General features: G+C 35.8%; 1 protein-coding gene across 1 annotated transcript in view; it reads left to right on the top strand.

The window, feature by feature from the left end:
- LOC117326418 (ATPase family AAA domain-containing protein 2B-like) overlaps positions 1-19,515 on the top strand; it is a 91,421-nt gene that overhangs the window by 40,662 nt on the left and 31,244 nt on the right. Inside the window, exons 19-24 of the mRNA XM_033883167.1 lie at positions 2,870-3,029; positions 7,290-7,412; positions 8,044-9,077; positions 12,203-12,287; positions 12,523-12,770; positions 13,518-13,560. Of these exons, the coding sequence (XP_033739058.1) occupies positions 2,870-3,029; positions 7,290-7,412; positions 8,044-9,077; positions 12,203-12,287; positions 12,523-12,770; positions 13,518-13,560 (1,693 nt within the window). The remainder of the gene's footprint in view (positions 1-2,869; positions 3,030-7,289; positions 7,413-8,043; positions 9,078-12,202; positions 12,288-12,522; positions 12,771-13,517; positions 13,561-19,515) is intronic.

Raw genomic sequence — 19,515 nt, forward strand, 5'->3', positions numbered from 1 at the left:
ACATTCCATTTAATTTATATCTGACTGCTATTAACACCTTAAAAAATAAATCGTTATTATAATGTTTAAAAATAAGTGATTTGCCATCTAAAAATGAGGACCACATAAGTTATGGCTGTAATTACCCCGTAGGTGTCAATTAGACTGATACAAAAATTGCTACCACTTAAAGTCTCTTTTTGTGATAAAAGTACCACATAAGAAAAGTACCACATAAGCAGTTAATGTGGGTCCGTCCGTCCCTCCGTCCGTAAACAATTCTTGTTATCGCTATTTCTGAGAAAGTACTGATGGGATCTTTCTCAAATTTCATATGTAGGTTCCCCTTGGTGCCTAGTTGTGCATATTGCATTTTGGGACCGATCGGAAAACAACATGGCCGACAGGCAGCCATCTTGGATTTTGACAATTGAAGTTTGTTATCTCTATTTCTGAGAAAGTATTGAAGAGATCTTTCTCAAATTTCATATGTAGGTTCCCCTTGGTGCCTAGTTATGCATATTGCATTTTGGGACCAATCAGAAAACAACATGGCCGACAGGCAGCCATCTTGGATTTTGACAATTGGAGTTTGTTATCGCTATTTCTGAGGAAGTACTGAAGGGATCTTTCTCAAATTTCATATGTAGGTTCCCTTTGGTGTCTAGTTATACATATTGCATTTTGGGACCAATCGGAAAACAACATGGCCGACAGGCAGCCATCTTGGATTTTGACAATTTGAGTTTGTTATCGCTATTTCTGAGGAAGTACTGAAGGGATCTTTCTCAAATTTCATATATAGGTTCCCTTTGGTGCCTAGTTATGCATATTGCATTTTGGGACCAATCGGAAAACAAAATGGCCGACAGGCAGCCATCTTGGATTTTGACAATTGAAGTTTGTTATCGCTATTTCTGTGAAAGTACTGAAGGGATCTTTCTCAAATTCCATATGCAGGTTCCTCTTTGTTCCTGGTTATGCATATTGCATTTTGAGACTAATTAGAAAACAACATGGCCGACAGGCAGCCATCTTGGATTCTGACAATTAAAGTTTGTTATCGCTATTTCTGTGAAAGTAATGAAGGGATCTTTCTGAAATTTCATATGCAGGTTCCCCTCAGTGCCTAGTTATGCATATTGCATTTTGAGACCAATCGGAAAACAACATGGCCGACAGGCAGCCATCTTGGATTTTGACAATTGAAATTTGTTATCGCTTTTTCTGTGAAAGAACTGAAGGGATCTTTCTCAAATTTCATATGGAGGTTCCCCTTGGTGCCTACTTATGCATATTGCATTTTGAGACCAATCAGAAAACAAAATTACTGACAGGCAGCCATCTTGGATTTTGACAATTAAAATTTGTTATCGCTATTTCTCAGAAAGTAATGAAGGGATCTTTCTGAAATTACATATGCAGGTTCCCCTCAGTGCCTAGTTATGCATATTGCATTTTGAGACTAATCAGAAAAAAACATGGCTGACAGGCAGCCATCTTGGATTTTGACAATTGAAGTTTGTTATCGCTATTTCTGTGAAAGTACTGAAGGGATCTTTTTCAAATTTCATATGTAGGTTCCCCTCAGTGCCTAGTTTTGCATACTGGGACCAATACGAAAACAACATGGCCGACAGACAGCCATTATAGCTAAATCTTAAATTCTATATATAAGTTCCCCTTGTTTGAATAGTACTAGAGGGCTGTTTCTGAATTTACACAGATAAGTAAGACTTAGAGGAAGGGAAAAGTAGGGAAAAGATCAATCTGACATGGAACCTATAAAGTTCATTCAATGGTGGGCGCCAAGATCCCTCTGGGATCTCTTGTTTAGTGTAGTCAAAAATAGAGAAAACTTCAGTGGGAGAGATTATGCTTTTAGTTTAAATAAATATTGAAGTTAAATGAATATGTATCAGTTCAGCCATGTTAAGTGGATGGGCAAAGGGAATGTGAAGGTGAATTATGTAGATTGTATGGAATATTGTATAGGGACAGTTACACTTAGCAGGTAGAAATCCTATATAAAGTCTTTTATCCTGCAACTGCCACCACATTGTCGGAATACACCCACCATATATATTTTTGCTGTATACGGTAGTGGCGGAAAACAGCTGTATTTTGGAATCTTGGCACATGCTTTAATTTGACTTGCCTACTTCCAAGTAAAACAATGTTTAAAAGACGAACATATTTGGATTATTGTTGATACTGTTTCACGTCAAAAAGATTATTTTTGATGACTGTTGCCGGATAAATAGAATACATGGTCAGTGTCTTAAAATATAAGCTGTATTTTTGGTTCGGGACAGAAAGAAAAAAGTGGCTCGCCAAGGCTCGCCATTTTTGTCTTTCTTTACCCTCGCCAAAATACAGCTTATATTTATGTATTCTCTATATATGTTTTCTCTCTGGCTGTAGACCAGTATGTTAGTCATCAAGTGTTGATAATGGAGCCAATGGTTACACAAACCTCACCCCTTGGGTTGAGTATAGTCCAGGACTAGTGTGTCTATACAATAGAAACAAAACTCAGAGTGTAGTAGATTACAGCATGATGATTGGGGAATACATCGAAATAACTCGATCTAACTTAGCAGTGAGAGATCAGACAACCATATTTTCTTTCCTTTGCAAACTTTTACTAACTTATTTACAGGAGAGTTCCACAAAGGGAGACATGAACACATATGGATGGTTAGAAATAATATATATATATACCATATATATATAACAAGAGTTCTCTTCTTTCTTATAGTCATTCTTATTTCTAAATCTGCAGAATTATTATTAAGATTTTCTGTTTAAGTGGATGTCACACTTCACTTTAGATTCACTAACTAGGGGTATGCAAACTGCTTTTGACTTATTGATATTCTTATTTTAGGTGCCTGACTATACTGATATCATCACAAAACCAATGGATCTTGCCACCATGATGTCCAGAATAGACCGCCACAGCTATCAGACTGCCAAGGAATTTATGAGTGATATCAATCTCATCTGTAGTAACGCCCTGGAGTACAATCCAGCCACTGATCCTGCTGGTTAGTGTCTGTTTTTAGCCCACCATCATCAGATGGTGGGCTGTTCAAATCGCCCTGCGTCCGTGGTCCGTCGTCCGTCCGTCCCTCCGTCCGTCCGTCCGTCCCTCCGTCCGTCCCTCCGTCCGTAAACAATTCTTGTTATCGCTATTTCTCAGAAAGTACTGAAGGGATCTTTCTCAAATTTCATTTGTAGGTTCCCCTTGGTGCCTAGTTATGCATATTGCGTTTTGAGACCAATCTGAAAACAACATGGCCGACAGGCAGCCATCTTGGATTTTGACAATTGATGTTTGTTATCGCTATTTCTGAGAAAGTACTGAAGGGATCTTTCTCAAATTTCATAAGTAGGTTCCCCTTGGTGCCTAGTTATGCATATTGCGTTTTGAGACCAATCTGAAATCAACATGGCCGACAGGCAGCCATCTTGGATTTTGACAATTGAAGTTTGTTATCGCTATTTCTGAGAAAGTACTGAAGGGATCTTTCTCAAATTTCATATGTATGTTCCCCTTGGTGCCTAGTTATGCATATTACGTTTTGAGACCAATCTGAAATCAGCATGGCCGACAGGCAGCCATCTTGGATTTTGACAATTTAAGTTTGTTATCGCTATTTCTGAGAAAGTACAGAAGGGATCTTTCTCAAATTTCATATGTAGGTTCCCCTTGGTGCCTAGTTATGCATATTACGTTTTGAGACCAATCAGAAAACAACATGGCCGACAGGCAGCCATCTTGGAATTTCACAATTGAAGTTTGTTATTGCTATTTCTGAGAAAGTACTGAAGGGATCTTTCTCAAATTTCATATGTAGGTTCCCCTTGGTGCCTTGTTATGCATATTGCGATTTAAGACCAATCAGAAAACAACATGGCCGACAGGCAGCCATCTTGGATTTTGACAATTGAAGTTTGTTATCACTATTTCTGAGAAAGTACTGAATGGATCTTTCTCAAATTTCATATGTAAGTTTTCCTTGGTGCCTAGTTATGCATATTGCGTTTTGAGACCAATCAGAAAACAACATGGCCGACAGGCAGCCATCTTGGATTTTGACAATTGAAGTTTGTTATCACGATTTCTGAGAAAGTGTTTAAGGGATCTTTCTTAAATTTCACATGCAAGTTTCTCTTGGTGCCTAGTTATGCATATTGCGTTTTGAGACCAATCAGAAAACAACATGGCTGACAGGCAGCCATCTTGGATTTTGACAATTGAAGTTTGTTATCACTATTTCTGAGAAAGTACTGAATGGATCTTTCTGAAATTTCATACGTAGGTTTCCCTTGGTGCCTAGTTATGCATATTGCGTTTTGAGACTAATCAGAAAACAACATGGCCGACAGGCAGCCATCTTGGATTTTGACAATTGAAGTTTGTTATCACTATTTCTGAGAAAGTACTGAATGGATCTTTCTGAAATTTCATACGTAGGTTCCCCTTGGTGCCTTGTTATGCATATTGCGTTTTGAGACCAATCAGAAAACAACATGGCCGACAGGCAGCCATCTTGGATTTTGACAATTGAAGTTTGTTATCACTATTTCTGAGAAAGTACTGAATGGATCTTTCTCAAATTTCATATGTAAGTTTCCCTTGGTGCCTAGTTATGCATATTGCGTTTTGAGACCAATCAGAAAACAACATGGCTGACAGGCAGCCATCTTGGATTTTGACAATTGAAGTTTGTTATCACTATTTCTGAGAAAGTACTGAATGGATCTTTCTCAAATTTCATATGTAAGTTTCCCTTGGTGCCTAGTTATGCATATTGCATTTTGAGACCAATCTGAAAATAACATGGCCGACAGGCAGCCATCTTGGATTTTGACAATTGAAGTTTGTTATCGCTATTCCTGAGAAAGTACTGAATGGATCTTTCTCAAAGTTCATATGGAGGTTCCCCTTGGTGCCTCATTATGCTTATTGTATTTTGAGATCAATTGGAAAACAACATGGCCGACAGACCGCCATCTTGGATTTTGACAATTGAAGTTTGTTATCTCTATTTCTCAAATTTCATAAGTAGGTTCCCCTTGGTACCTTGTGTCCTGAAAACAACCTGGCAAACAAACAGCCATTATCGTTTAATCTCAAATTTCTTATATAGCTAGGATTCCCTTGTGTGAAAAGTACTGGAGGGATGTCTCAATTTGCACAGATTAGTAAAATGAAGGGAAAAGTAGAGAAAAGATCAATCTGACATGGTACCTATGAAGATCATTCAATGGTGGGCGCCAAGATCCCTCTGGGATCTCTTGTTATAGCTCTGTCAGGGATTGGTATGTGATGAGACCGACACGTGTTTAGAAGGCTTGTTACTATAGATTGATAAAGTTTCCTATAGGCATAGTAAAAAAAAAACATCGTCAAACCCACCAAGAAATCTTAAAAATTAAGAATTTCTCAATTCAAGTGAAACCTTAGCTTAAAAATTCCAACAGATGATGATAATAATAAGCAATGTTGACCAAGTTTGTGTGTCCCAAATGAAGTACTGGGGTAGAAAAGTAATATCAAGTGTGTCCAAAAATTAAGTATTGGGGTAGAAGAGTAAGGCCCACCAAATTAATCAGTTGTTCGTCGGGAATCCCGCTCCTAAAATGTCCATGTCCAGAAAAAAATAAAAACAAATTTTGCCACACACCTCAGTAAAAATCGGTAAATCCGGAATTTTTTTACCTGTTTTTCAACTTTTTCCCAGGTCATTTATATTAAAACACATCTAGATGCTTGAAACACGAGTCGTGTAAGCGTCTCATTGATTTCAATGATTAATATAAAAAAAAAAAGGATGAGAGTAGCCACAAGGGAAGGCGAGATATAGTTCAACAACAAAATAAATAATACAAGAAACCGCCTTGAGTCGTACTTTTAGAATTAATATGGATGTACATAGGGGGGCAGCTGAGCTAATGGCTAACAATCTATCAGTGATGAAAAATTTTGCTATTTATTCATTAAGCCGATATTAATCTGGAGAAGATTAAAATATCAGCTATGCTTTCGAAGCTTGAATTGATAGAAATATCTTATAAAGCCATGGCTCTGTCTGTGCCTGTAGAGATAAAATGTAAATTTGTTTTAATATAATAATCAGTATTGTTTTCTATCTATCTTCCATGATTTATACAATTTTACCTTGAGATCTAGTATTACAATTTGTTGTAATATGGTCAATAATAAAGAGGAATTATTATAGTTCATTTACTCTGTTCTGTTTTAAAGGTATGAGATTACTCATTTTGTATATATATCACTGCCTATTAAATATGATTGAAAAATGTAGTTCGGTGATATTTTGTTATGGCTATTCCATATAAGTAATCATTGCGGGGTTGATGGAAAATGGGTTGTTTGAGTCAACGTTTTAATATTTCATATTTGTTGTGAATTCTTCAAAAACATACATCTCATTCACCAATTTTCTGTTATTTTACATGGTATTTTTTGGTTATTTTGGGGTTTTTTTGGGTTTTTTTTTTTTTTTACAAATGACATGAGTTTGATTTTACCAAGGAGCAGTATGTCAATAGATAGTTGTTGGATTTTTTAAAATGCAATTTTTTTTTAGTTATCTGTGCATGAAATCTTGTGTGAATTACTCATTAATATACAAGTTAACTTTGAAAAATGGAATAGATATCGCTCCCATGACATCGGGATCTTTCGCCTCTTAAAATCTCCAAATGGAATTTCTGGCAAAAAAAAAGGGAGAAAAATTCACTTGTTTCTCCCTTTTTTTCCCAATTTCCCAAAGAATAACTGATTAATTGGCATGGCTTAATATCAAGTGTGTCTGAAATGAAGTACTGGCATGGGATCAAAGATTAATATCAAGTTGAAAATCCTATATGACACATGATCCAACAGAACAAATATTTGTAGGATACAAATTACTTATCACGTGAACAATTACATTAGCTTCAATTTTGGAAGACTTGCTTTGCCTGTTTTGTTTTCTCCCTCAACATTTTATTACATTCCTGTCTTCTTGAAAAGATGCTGAGTCTTGTACAGAAAGTTTTTCCTACTTTTTCTGTATTTTAAATGTTATACTTATTGGCAACTGTTTTCTTGGATAATAAATCCCAAAAATCCCAAAAAGAGTGATAGGCCACAAATGAAAATGCCATTTGTTAGGTCTACACAAGATAACTACCACTTTAACAGGAGCTACCACTTTAACAGGAGCTTGATTCAGGAAACTGTATCAGGTAGATATTTAAAACTTGATCATTGTTTTAATTTGTAATTTTAGGTCGTGCCATAAGGCACAGAGCCTGTGCCCTAAAAGACACCGCAAATGCCATCCTCAATGCTGAATTGGACCCAGAGTTTGAGAAAAGCTGTCAAGAGATTGTAGCCTCCAGGAAGCGAAGAGGTATATCATATTTATGTTCACAATGCCTGGTTAATTTCACCAGGATTTCTATAGTTTGTGGTTGATAAACTAGCATTAAAGATGATAATTAAATTGTCTCAATTTTTTCTCACCAATATGGTCAAAGTCAAATTTTTGCCTGATTATTTTGTAGAAGATAGGAAACTTGAACGGGAAGGAATTAAGTTCAGGTGTCGATATTTTGATTTACAGCGATCCTCTTTCAACAGTTTTTATGAAATTTGATGCTCATGAATGATCAATACCTGAAGTAGTTGTGCTTGTGATTTACTTGAAAAAGAATCCCAGCATGGATAAACTAATTAGTTGTTCTGTTGACTGAAAACTTAATACCCACTTGAAAAAATAACAAGATAGGAACTTTTTATGCTAGGTATATACCATAAAGTTGTTGAGTTTGTGGGGAGTATCTGTAAACATTAAACTTCACAGTGAACACATAACATATGCATGCATGTATAATGATGGAAATTACAGATCCTAGTATAAATATTAGCTGGGTATTATAATTTACGCTTCCTTTAGTGTCAGACTGCAAATATAATCAAATAGCCGATAATGTTCTTATGACCTGGTTGTACGTACATTAAAACATGTAAACTATTTTTAGGTATAAATCCAGCAGATTCTGCACCTCAATTCTGCCACACATTGCCAAAGAATTCCCAACAAACACCTACCTCCTCTAGTCAAAACACGCCTATGTCAGGGATCAACAGTGGCTACCGTGTGAGTCGCCGGGCACGTGGTCTCGATGCAGAGTCATCAGTTGATCTTGAATTGGTTGAGGCACAGTGGCGAGTGGAAAAGAGAAATACTTCTCCAATAAAAAAAGACACAGAAAACTCAAAAGATTCATCAGCAAAGTCTGTTTCGTCTTCAAAGAAACCTATTCGGTTTACATCACCCTCTTCACACAAAAGTCGTCCAAAAAAAAAAATAGTTTGGAGTTACACAAAACGTCGTAAGAGGAAAAGGAGGTTTACATTTGAGCATGAAATGAATACAGAAGAGGAAGAGGAAGTAGATATTGAAGAGGAAAAGGACCGTATTCATATTGATGTGACTCAAGAATTACACATAACACCTGTGAGAGACCTTTCACCTAGAAATCAGACAGATATGTCTCCACGATGTGATTTGTCACCGAGGGAGAGAGGACAGTTGTCACCTATTAGCAGGAGGAGAACCCACTCCCCCAGGACTAGAGACAGTGATCCCCACAAACACTCACCAAGTATACCTAAGGCTAGTCCTCGTATAATGACGGATGATGAATATTCAGAGTCCAAAATGGACATCTCTCATGGAGACGGGAAAAATTCTCCGGTGTTCAGGAAAAGGATTGGAACACGGAGAAGTAGTGAGGGACATGATGAAATAGAACAATCATGTAGTTTACAAAATTCATCTTCTAGTAAAGAGTGTGAAACAGAATCTCAGGTAAAAAACACGACCACCAAGGACAAAATACATACCTCAACAACTTCCTCAGGAGAACACACAACACCAAGCAAGGACACACTTGCCAAAAACAATCTAGTGTGTGTGAATGGGGAAGTTGACAGTGGTGTTGGAAGTTCAGTAGACAGTAATGGAGACTCCTTGGACAGTGTGGACCAGGCTAAACAACTGAGGGGAAAGGTCAGTTCCTGTCTCAAAAAAATTATTTTCCTTTAGTATAGATATTACGTGACAACATGTTGTTTGAGGAATTTTTTCAGAGATTTTTGGATGGAATGTATATTATTGCAGTAAATAAATTTACATTTTTAGCCCACCATCATCAGATGGTGGGCTATTCAAATCGCCCTGCGTCCGTGGTCCGTCGTCCGTCCGTCTGTCCCTCCGTCCGTCCGTAAACAATTCTTGTTATCGCTAATCCTCAGAAAGTACTGAAGGGATCTTTCTCAAATTTCATATGTGGGTTCCCCTTGGTGCCTAGTTATGCATATTGCATTTTGAGACCAATCGGAAAACAACATGGCCGACAGGCAGCCATCTTGGATTTTGACAATTGAAGTTTGTTATCGCTATTTCTGAGAAAGTACTGAAGGGATCTTTCTCAAATTTCATATGTAGGCTCCCCTTGGTGCCTAGTTATGCATATTGCATTTTGAGACCAATCGGAAAACAACATGGCCGACAGGCAGCCATCTTGGATTTTGACAATTGAAGTTTGTTATCGCTATTTCTGAGAAAGCACTGAAGGGATCTTTCTCAAATTTCATATGTAGGTTCCCCTTGGTGCCTAGTTATGCATATTGCATTTTGAGACCAATCGGAAAACAACATGGCCGACAGGCAGCCATCTTGGATTATGACAATTGAAGTTTGTTATCGCTATTTCTGAGAAAGTACTGAAGGGATCTTTCTCAAATTTCATATGTAGATTCCCCTTGGTGCCTAGTTATGCATATTGCATTTTGAGACCAATCGGAAAACAACATGGCCGACAGGCAGCCATCTTGGATTTTGACAATTGAAGTTTGTTATCGCTATTTCTGAGAAAGTACTGAAGGGATCTTTCTCAAATTTCATATGTAGGTTTCCCTTGGTGCCTAGTTATGCTTATTGCATTTTGAGACCTATCGGAAAACAACATGGCCGACAGGCAGCCATCTTGGATTTTGACAATTGAAGTTTGTTATCGCTATTTCTCAGAAAATACTGAAGGGATCTTTCTCAAATTTTCATATTTAGGTTCCCCTCGGTGCCTAGTTATGCATATTGCATTTTGAGACTAATCGTAAAACAACATGGCCGACAGGTAGCCATCTTAGATTTTGACAATTGAAACTTATTATCGCTATTTTTCAGAAAGTACTGAAGGGATCTTTCTCAAACATTTTTATAAGTTCCCCTTGGTCTGTAGTTCTGCATATTGCATCTTGGGACCAATAGGAAAACAACATGGCCGACAGGCAGCCATCTTGTATTTTGACAATTGAAGTTTGTTATCGCTATTTTACAGAAGGTACTGAAGGGATCTTTCTCAAATTTCATATGTAGGTTCCCCTTGGTTCCTGGTGTTGCATTTTGGGACCAATCCGAAAACAACAGACAGCCATTATCGCTAAATCTTTAATTTTATATATAGGTTCAATTGTTTGAAAAGTACTAGAGGGCTGTTTCTGAATTTACACAGATTAGTAAGACTTAGAGGAAGGGAAAAGTAGAGAAAAGTTCAATCTGACATGGAACCTATAAAGATCATTCAATGGTGGGCGCCAAGATCCCTCTGGGATCTCTTGTTGTTTTTAATGATTCATACTACACAACTAGTGACATCTTTTAAATGGTATGTAACATCATCCTAAAATCTTTCAAACATCTTGCATAAGCAATTCACTGTTGTGCTATACATCAATTAATTAATATCAATTAATTTTTATGTTGATGTGGAAAATGTTCTGAAATTGAATACACACAGGCTAGGCTTAGATAGTTACAAAAAAATATACATATTTCTTAAGAACTGAACTTAATCTTGTTTCTAGCTTTTGATATTACAAAAATATTGAGGGGAAAAAGGGGGGGGGGGGGGGGGGGGAATTCATGTGGTGAAACAAAATTATTGTTATAATCAAAATGGCCTCTGACCTGACCTTCATTTCATGTCATATCATGACCAACTACTATCAAGGTATTTATTAACAAAAAATAAAACATATCAGTGATAGCCACCAGAGTGCCCAAATTGGCACTCCTCCTTTGCAGTTTTGAAATTATGAGGTCTAGTGGATTTTTTAGGTTACCTGAGACTCGGGTGACCTATTCTAACTGCCTTTTGTCTGTCGTTGTCCATCTTGAGGTGTGCATCCGTAACAATTTACATTTTCAACTTCCTCGTAAATAAAATTTTGCAGAAACGTTCCATGGCCAAAGGTCAACCAAAATTGTGAATTATATGGTCCCCACCCGCCAAGGGATTGAGGGCGGGGCAAAGCCCAAAAGGGGTCAAATTAACTGAAATTTTAAAAATCATCTTTTCAAGACCCAAATAAGATAGAATCAAATACTCTTCATAAACTGAATGGGCTTGAAAAAGTGCTTTACCAAAATTGTGAATTTCGTGACCCTGGGATTTGCTCCTAAATAAGTAGTAAACTTTACCAAAGGTTTATTTAGGGAAATCACATTTCGGACTATCTTGGTTTGGATTAGCAGATAGTGATGACAGTTTGATGGTGTGCACATGTTGGCCATGAGTGACCCCCAGGGGCTGATGTGTGGAGTCAAAAAGGGTCAAATGGAGCTTTCCTTTTTTTTAGGTCTCCTGAGACAGAAGTGACCTGTTCTAATCGCCTTTTGTCCATCGTTGCCCTTTCATAAACAATTTACATTTTCAACTTCTTCTCCATAACCAAGAGGCCATGGGCCAAGAGACCTGATATTGGGCATTTAGCATGCTGGGGTGAAGGGCTATCAAGATATGTCTAATGAATGGACTTGACCATTGTTCAATGACACAGGGGTCAAATGTGCTAAAATCTTTACACAAAATCTCCCTAATCAAGAGGCCCGGCCTAGGGACCTGATATTGGGCCTTTGGCATGCTGGGCATTAAGTCACTGGAATTAAATCTGCCAATATATATCAAAAACTCAGGTGACCATTAAGGCCCATGGCCTGGGCCTCTTGTTGTTGCTTTTTGTTTTTTTTGTTTTTTTTCTTCATTTTTTCCCAGTGGCAAGAAGAATGCTTAATATATACAACTGTTTTAATGTTGTCAAGAAATGTGCTTTATGTTCTACTTTAATGTTTAGGCAACAACTGAAGTAACTGTACCTGGAAAGGAGAAAGAAAATGAAGATCAAACAAGTCAGAAGGCTGTAGAACAGGAAGATAAAGGTATCTGTACAATCTTGTACTTTATGGCTTACACATCCAGTTTTAAAAAGAATATAAAAATCTTGAAAGAAAAAGTGACACTTGCACGGTTATTTTCCGTAAACAAATTTGTGGTTTTATCATAATTCTATTTACTGTTATATCTAATGTGAAATAATTGAAGGTCAAACAACCTAAACCTGGAATTATTATACATTTGAATGTGTATTAATGAAACATTTGTTTTTAATTACAGAACAATCACCAGGAATTCGGATGACACGATCACGGCTTCAGACAAAAGAACAGGAGCGAGCACTAGCCATTCTGGAGGCTCCCAGCCAGCCGGTGGTTATTGATAACGATAGACTGGCATGTTTGTTGGAAACCTTGGTCAAAATTACACTTGATTATGATATAGAGAAGCTGGAGAAGTTGTATAGTATGCTAAGCCAGTGTATATATCACCATCGAGAAGATTTTGACAAAACTGTGATGACTGAGGTTTGTATATGTTAGCATTTTCTTGTAAAATTGTTCATTCTTCTTAATACCCAGCATTTCATCATGACTGAAAATTAATTTTCAGTAATAATAGAAGTTAAGCCATAGTGTAGGGATTGTATTTATGTCTGAAAAGGGAATTAACTCTGATTATAATGTGTCCCCCACATTGTTTAAAGCTGGGTCTTGTAGTTTAAAGGGATTGATCATCATCACATGGGAGTGTAGCAGCATGCTGAATGTAACAATGAAGTTACGATGAAATGAACTTACATCAATGCCAGCTTATTAAGTGTGGATTTACTCTTGTATCACACATATGAAATCAGTTTTATCACTTGTCACCATTTGAGTTTACTGTTGCATTTAGTTTCTAAATTCAATGAACTGCATTGTTTAATATTCCACTCATAAACCAAGCTCATATATTGAATTATGCATATTATTTAATACATGATAGTGTACAAAATGGCCTCCCACTTATTATATTCAGATCTTGAATTGTCGACTTACACTTCTACAAACAGAATCTTTCATGATCCTGTCCCATGCTTGGTTGGTTTGGAGAAGTTTCACTGTAGTTAAATGGTAATCTTCTGACTGCCAAGGTTAGGGGAGGATTTACATAGATTTTATTGCCTGCATTTGTCACCACAAAATGTGAGCATCAGTTTATTAACTAGAAACTTTTGTAATATATTTTAAAGATAGTTTTTTAATTAATTTTTTTTTTTTTCTCTCCTACAGAATCTAGAAGACTGCGTAAAGCGTTTTGACCATTACAATACAGGTATGCCAAGCAGTTCCTCTGGATCTGTGTAACATCATCCAGCAGCTACAATCAATACTGCAGGGAACTATTCAGTAACAGTCTTTCATTTTGATGATAACGATACTTTGAACAAAAATATCATTGTTCAGGGGCTTTTTGTTGTGTTGTTGGAACAGTGGTATTACAGGTTTTTATTTGTCCTCCACCTTTGAAGTCAGGGGAACTATAGATTTCCTCTGTCCTTCTTGTACTTATGTACATAATTCCAAAGTTTATGAGAGCTCTAGCGGCTTGATTACTCTAGCAAATTTGTTTTTCTCAGTTTTTAGGTCAAGGTTAAGGTTACTGTTACTATTTTTAGTGAGAGCTGGTAAGGGACATACTGCTTTAGAGATACCCAGTATGCTTGTTCAGCAATCATACAGAATGCTAGTTTTGATTTGAGCTGTTTATTAAATGTAAACGAAAGATATTAATTACTGCCAGTCAACTATTATGAAGGCTTTACCCTAGTAAGTATAAGATAAATTGTCCCACATATTGAAACTGAAATACTAAGAAGTTGTAACTGTTCCAACAATATTGCAAAAGGATGTCTATAGCTATCACACTGCCACTGATGGAATAACTGTTTTTTGAGAAGCATTATTTTGAATGGTGTGAACATGTTGATTTTTAATATAGATTATATTTTTCATGAGGTCCTATTAAGAGAATTCTTGGTATGTATGTATCTGATCATTAATGGCATAGTTTGTATGTGGACATATATTTTTTCTTTTTCTTTTTTTCATGAAAGGAATTTTTTCAACTTTGTTCAGGTCATTTCATCAAAGACAATCTAGATAAAATCCCAGAGCTTAATAAGACAGAGAAATGCAAGTTTGTTAGACTACGGCCTTTATATATTGGTTAAGGTAGAATTTTTTGTGGGTAATTTTTTTTAATTAATAAATATTGTTACACTAAATGATCAATTTAGATAATTTAAGTTGTAATTGAAAAAAAAAAAAAAAAAAAAATAGAAAATAAAACTGCCATGACCATATTTAGTGCCTATGTTATGCTCTGGGATTTTACCTCTAATCGGTTGTGCTATTTAGTTATACATTGTTTGTAATATCATTTTTGACACCTTGTAAACATGTGTTTCTACTGAAAATGTTTAACCATTGTTAATATAATGTAACAAAACAACAAAATTACAGACTACTGAATACAAATTTCTGTACCTCAATACAGAAACAAGAAGTCATCTTCTACAGTTTGGTTTAATTTTGTTTAAATTATCAATAGATTGTAAATTTCTCCGTAGTCTTCTGGAATGAAAAAAAAGTGGTACAAACACTGCATACTTGACTTCACAATAGAGGGGAGTTCACTATAAAAATGAGACACTTCCTCTCTATTTGTTTTATCTTGAGAAACAGTTTAATCAGTGTGTGATAATATTCAGCAATTAATATATGTTTATTTGGAAGTTTGATGTTTTAAAGTGGGGTATTACATAATGGGTACATTATTCATGGGAAACATTGGACATTTCATAACTGTGAGTGTAAGTGTTTGATGAGATTGGAATGATTTGAAATTGCTCGATGAAAACTGTAGAGAAGTGCAAGAGAAATAACTATTTAACAAATCTGCCTTACATGTGCTATTATGGTATTCCTCCCCTTTTGTGTTGTATTATTTTTATATTGGTTACAAATTTTTACAACTGCATGTAATGTGCGTACACATGCTTGTTTGTGTGTTTTAAAGAGACATGATCACTTACATCAAGGGACCAGCAGCCTCATTTATATTGGAGGTGATGTCTGTGAACCTGAGTATATCCTGTACATATATTTACTTGTAAAAATGACTTGATGTACATAACTAATTTATTTTTGGTTGAACACCTGTATCAGTATTTCAGGACAAGGTGTTTTTAGCTCACCTCGCCTGAAGGGCCAGTGAGCTTTATGCCATGGTGTGGTGTATGTCGTCTGTCCATCATCCATCAACATTTGCTTCAAATTGCTACTAGCCAAAAAGTTTTGAATGGATTTGAAACAAATTTGGTCAGAAAGGTTCTTGGGGTAAGGAGAACAGATTTTGCATAAACAGTGACTTTGACCCCCTGGGGCTAGAGGAACAGGGCCAAAAGGGGGGAATAAAGGTAAATCCTTTAATTGCTACTAGTTATAAAGCTCTGAATAGATTTTAACCATATTTAGTCAGAAACATCCATGGGGGAAGGTGAACAGGTTTTGCATAAATGGTGACTGGCCCCCCTGAAACCAGAGGGGGTTAGACCCAATAGTGGAAATTGAAGCAAATCCTTTAAATCGCTACTTGTTATAAAGTACTGAATGGATTTGAACCAAATTTGGTTAGAAACATTCTTGGGGGAAGGGGAACAGATTCCCCCCTGGGGCGAGAGTCCTTTAAATTGCTACTTGTCACAAAGTACTGAATGGATTTGAACTAAATGGGAAGTGGAACAGATTTTGCATAAACGGTGACTGATCTCATGCCACAACCATATATAGCATTGTTCGACATCAACAAATAAAGCTCTTAAAGAATTAAACATGAACATTATTGTGATATGGTCAAATCCAACCAGATGAGCGATACAGGTCCTCTGGGCCACTTGTTTATTGGATAGAACAATTCTGGTCTAAAGAAATAAATTTTGATAGAGGATGAGTGGGAGTTGATGTTTTACCCTTGATATCTGGTGTATCAAATTACAGTGTACAGGCAAAAAATTAAATAATAAATTAATAATTATAATGTAATGTACAATATATTTAAGAAGATCGAATGTCTTCACCATATTATACCCATAAATGTTAATACTGTCGGTTTTGATAATTTGAAATGTTCAGGTTTTATTCATTATTAAATTAAAATACAGTATTAATTTGTTTTCAATTAAATGAATTTTTCAAGCTTTCGGGGGTAGAAATAAGGGTATCTGAATCAGTGGATCCAATACAAGCATTGTTCATTCTTATACACCAACAACTGCATACATTAATCATAACTACTTTTTGGATAGCTCAAGTGTAACCAGAATACATCTTTGTAGGAACATGACACTTTGCTTGTTAATCACAGGATGTAGAACTCAGACAATATTTTTTTATATACAGTGTAGTAAATCTAAAAATATATTAGTGTGTTAATGGTCTTTCAGAAATAAAATATACAGTACATGTATAATGCCTTAGTAGATTTCACTTTGACATTCATATCATATATTAATATCTTTTTTTTTCTTTTTAATTTGTTGCATTATTTCTTTTTGCCATAATGTAATATTTATCACTACAAAATTCATTAAGACATCAAATAATTTCTTTGTTGGAATATAAAAAAGTTAAAATTTCCATATTTTGACAACAGGCGTCTGCATCTGGTTAATATATTGATAACTTAGTTGTTTGCCCTCTTATTTCTACCTCTGATGCTACTTTATTCTTGGGAAAACTTGGTCAATTACACATGTAAATATTCCTTGTTTTACACGAAATGAAATAAATGAAATAGTAATATCTGACTTGATGGTATAATACATGTTATGAGGCATTGTTTAAAATAGAAAGGTTCAGAATAAAATTGTAATTTATAATGTTTTGTACTATTTATGAAGTTAATAGATAATGATACTCAAACATGTTTATTTATTTGTCCTGTTGTTTTTACATGATTATGATCAAGCACAATTTAGACTTTATTCAGCAGGTATGGTAATATTTTTGTACAAAAAAAATGGACTGAATGCCAGGCATAGCCTGAAGTTCTTTCCAAAATTATTCATGGTTACTGTTGTTGTTGCTCAGATTGATCCTCTTTCTTTTTCCTCCCAATTGATTTATCTATTTTCAATTCTCAGTGAATAAAATCAGGTAACAACCCTATTTGAAATGTGATCTCAGGAATGGATCCTTGCTTTCCATGTTTGAACCCCCTCTTAAGTTGTAGTCTATTCTTTGATCTCATTAAATATGCCAGTATAGTCATACTGTGATGACATAATCCATACCAGTTTTGTCCAGCATTACTTTGTAAAAATGTTGTATGGATGTTATTCCTTTTGTATATTTAAATAGTGTTTTATACTATAGTAGTTTGTCCTTCCTGAGCAACCATTTGCTAAGAGACAACTTACAAAACTCTCCCTGGCAGTTTCTTGTATTAAGAGATTACCACCTTTTAAAACCACCCAATCTTGAATTACTTAAGAGACAGCTGTTTAGAGTTATTTCTTGTAGACTGACCTGTATGAAGAGACCACTAATAATGACAAACTACTTACAGAATTCCTTGAGCTCTTAATACAGGTTTAAAATGGAAAGACGGATTACATCACTTGGCATTATTTTGTTATGTGGGTTTTCCAATATTGGATTATGAAAAATAAAAATATCAGAAACTTCATGTTTTTGTAAAAGTCATTCATAATGCAATGTATCAATTCATCCCTGCATCCGTTCCAAAATATATTAAATCATTGAAAGTGATTACTTAGGATTATTCCCTTCGGGCCAATGGTCAAGTTATCAAAAATAAGAATGTAGACATAAACAGCATTGCAAAAGCAATCATTTTACAGTTGAGTTGTACATAGCATTCATCAATACACTGTACTTGATAAAATATTTTCAAATTAAGTTTTGAAAGTACAATGTGTCAAATTTCTGTTGACTGTACATGGCAATAATTAACACAGCACCAGTATGACAATTTTAAATGGTTTTATGTGTTTGAAAAAAATCACTATCATTTGTACTAAGATCTACATAGAAATTAAGTTGTTACTGCTTTGTTTTTTGCAGATATTTACGACCATCATTCCTTCAGTCAAAACATTACAATTAATTTGATACTTACGCTGTGCTATCATATCGTGTAGATGTTATATGTTGAGAATGTAAAGTGAGATGACAGAGCAGGAGCCAGATACACTTGTATATAATTAAATTCTAGTATGTATATTGATATTTTCAGTTATTATTTTCTTTTTTTCATTGCAATCGAAAGATTTTTTGAACAGTATCGGCGCTTAAGGTTGATTTAACTTACACATTTTGTCCACCAGACCGAAGAACTGGGGCCGCGGTGGCCGAGTGGTTAAGGTGAACCGACACTTTATCACTAGCCCTCCACCACTGGGTTGCGAGTTCGAAACCTACGTGGGGCAGTTGCCAGGTACTGACCGTAGGCCGGTGGTTTTTCTCCGGGTACTCCGGCTTTCCTCCACCTCCAAAACCTGGCACGTCCTTAAATGACCCTGGCTGTTAATAGGACGTTAAACAAAAACAAACCAAACCGAAGAACATGTTGTTATGAAACATTCACCTTGGAACATAAGCCATGATCTTGGTATCCACCAGCCCAAAGAACATGTCATAACACTGTCATAACACTTGATTATTAATCCACTGGAGCGAAGGGCTATGCAAGGCTTCAAAATTAGTATCTGTACATATTTTCAAGAACCAGTTTTAACAAAATTTGGTATAGGAATTCAATATTTCTTTTCAAAAGAAAGAAGACAGTATCTTTTACAGGACAAATGATAAAAGTTTGCAATGCAAACAAAAGTCCTTCTGTAAGTGAGGTAGAAAGCTTTTAAAGTTTTCAGTGACTCCATTGTCCCGGGAAAGCTTTATGGCAAATCTGTTCCATGAAAACAAAGTTTCTAGGGCATTGCTTTATCATGTAAATTGTTCCCATCCCAAAATATACCAATGGACAAGAAAGAAACAGCAATAACTGAAAACAAAGGCATGACTTATTAACACAAATTCACACATCATAAGGTTTGGACAAGAATGCGGGGAGGTGTAGGTTGTGAGGTAGTTACTTTTGGACTTGCAAGCTTTCCAAAAACTTTTTAAGTGGGGTGGGACTCCGTTGCCTGGGGTTGTTGCATGCAATAACTCGAGTTCCCTTGGGTCTATCATACTCAATTTT

The sequence above is a fragment of the Pecten maximus genome, chromosome 4, assembly GCF_902652985.1.
Source record: "Pecten maximus chromosome 4, xPecMax1.1, whole genome shotgun sequence".
Classification (NCBI taxonomy): Eukaryota; Metazoa; Mollusca; class Bivalvia; order Pectinida; family Pectinidae; genus Pecten; species Pecten maximus.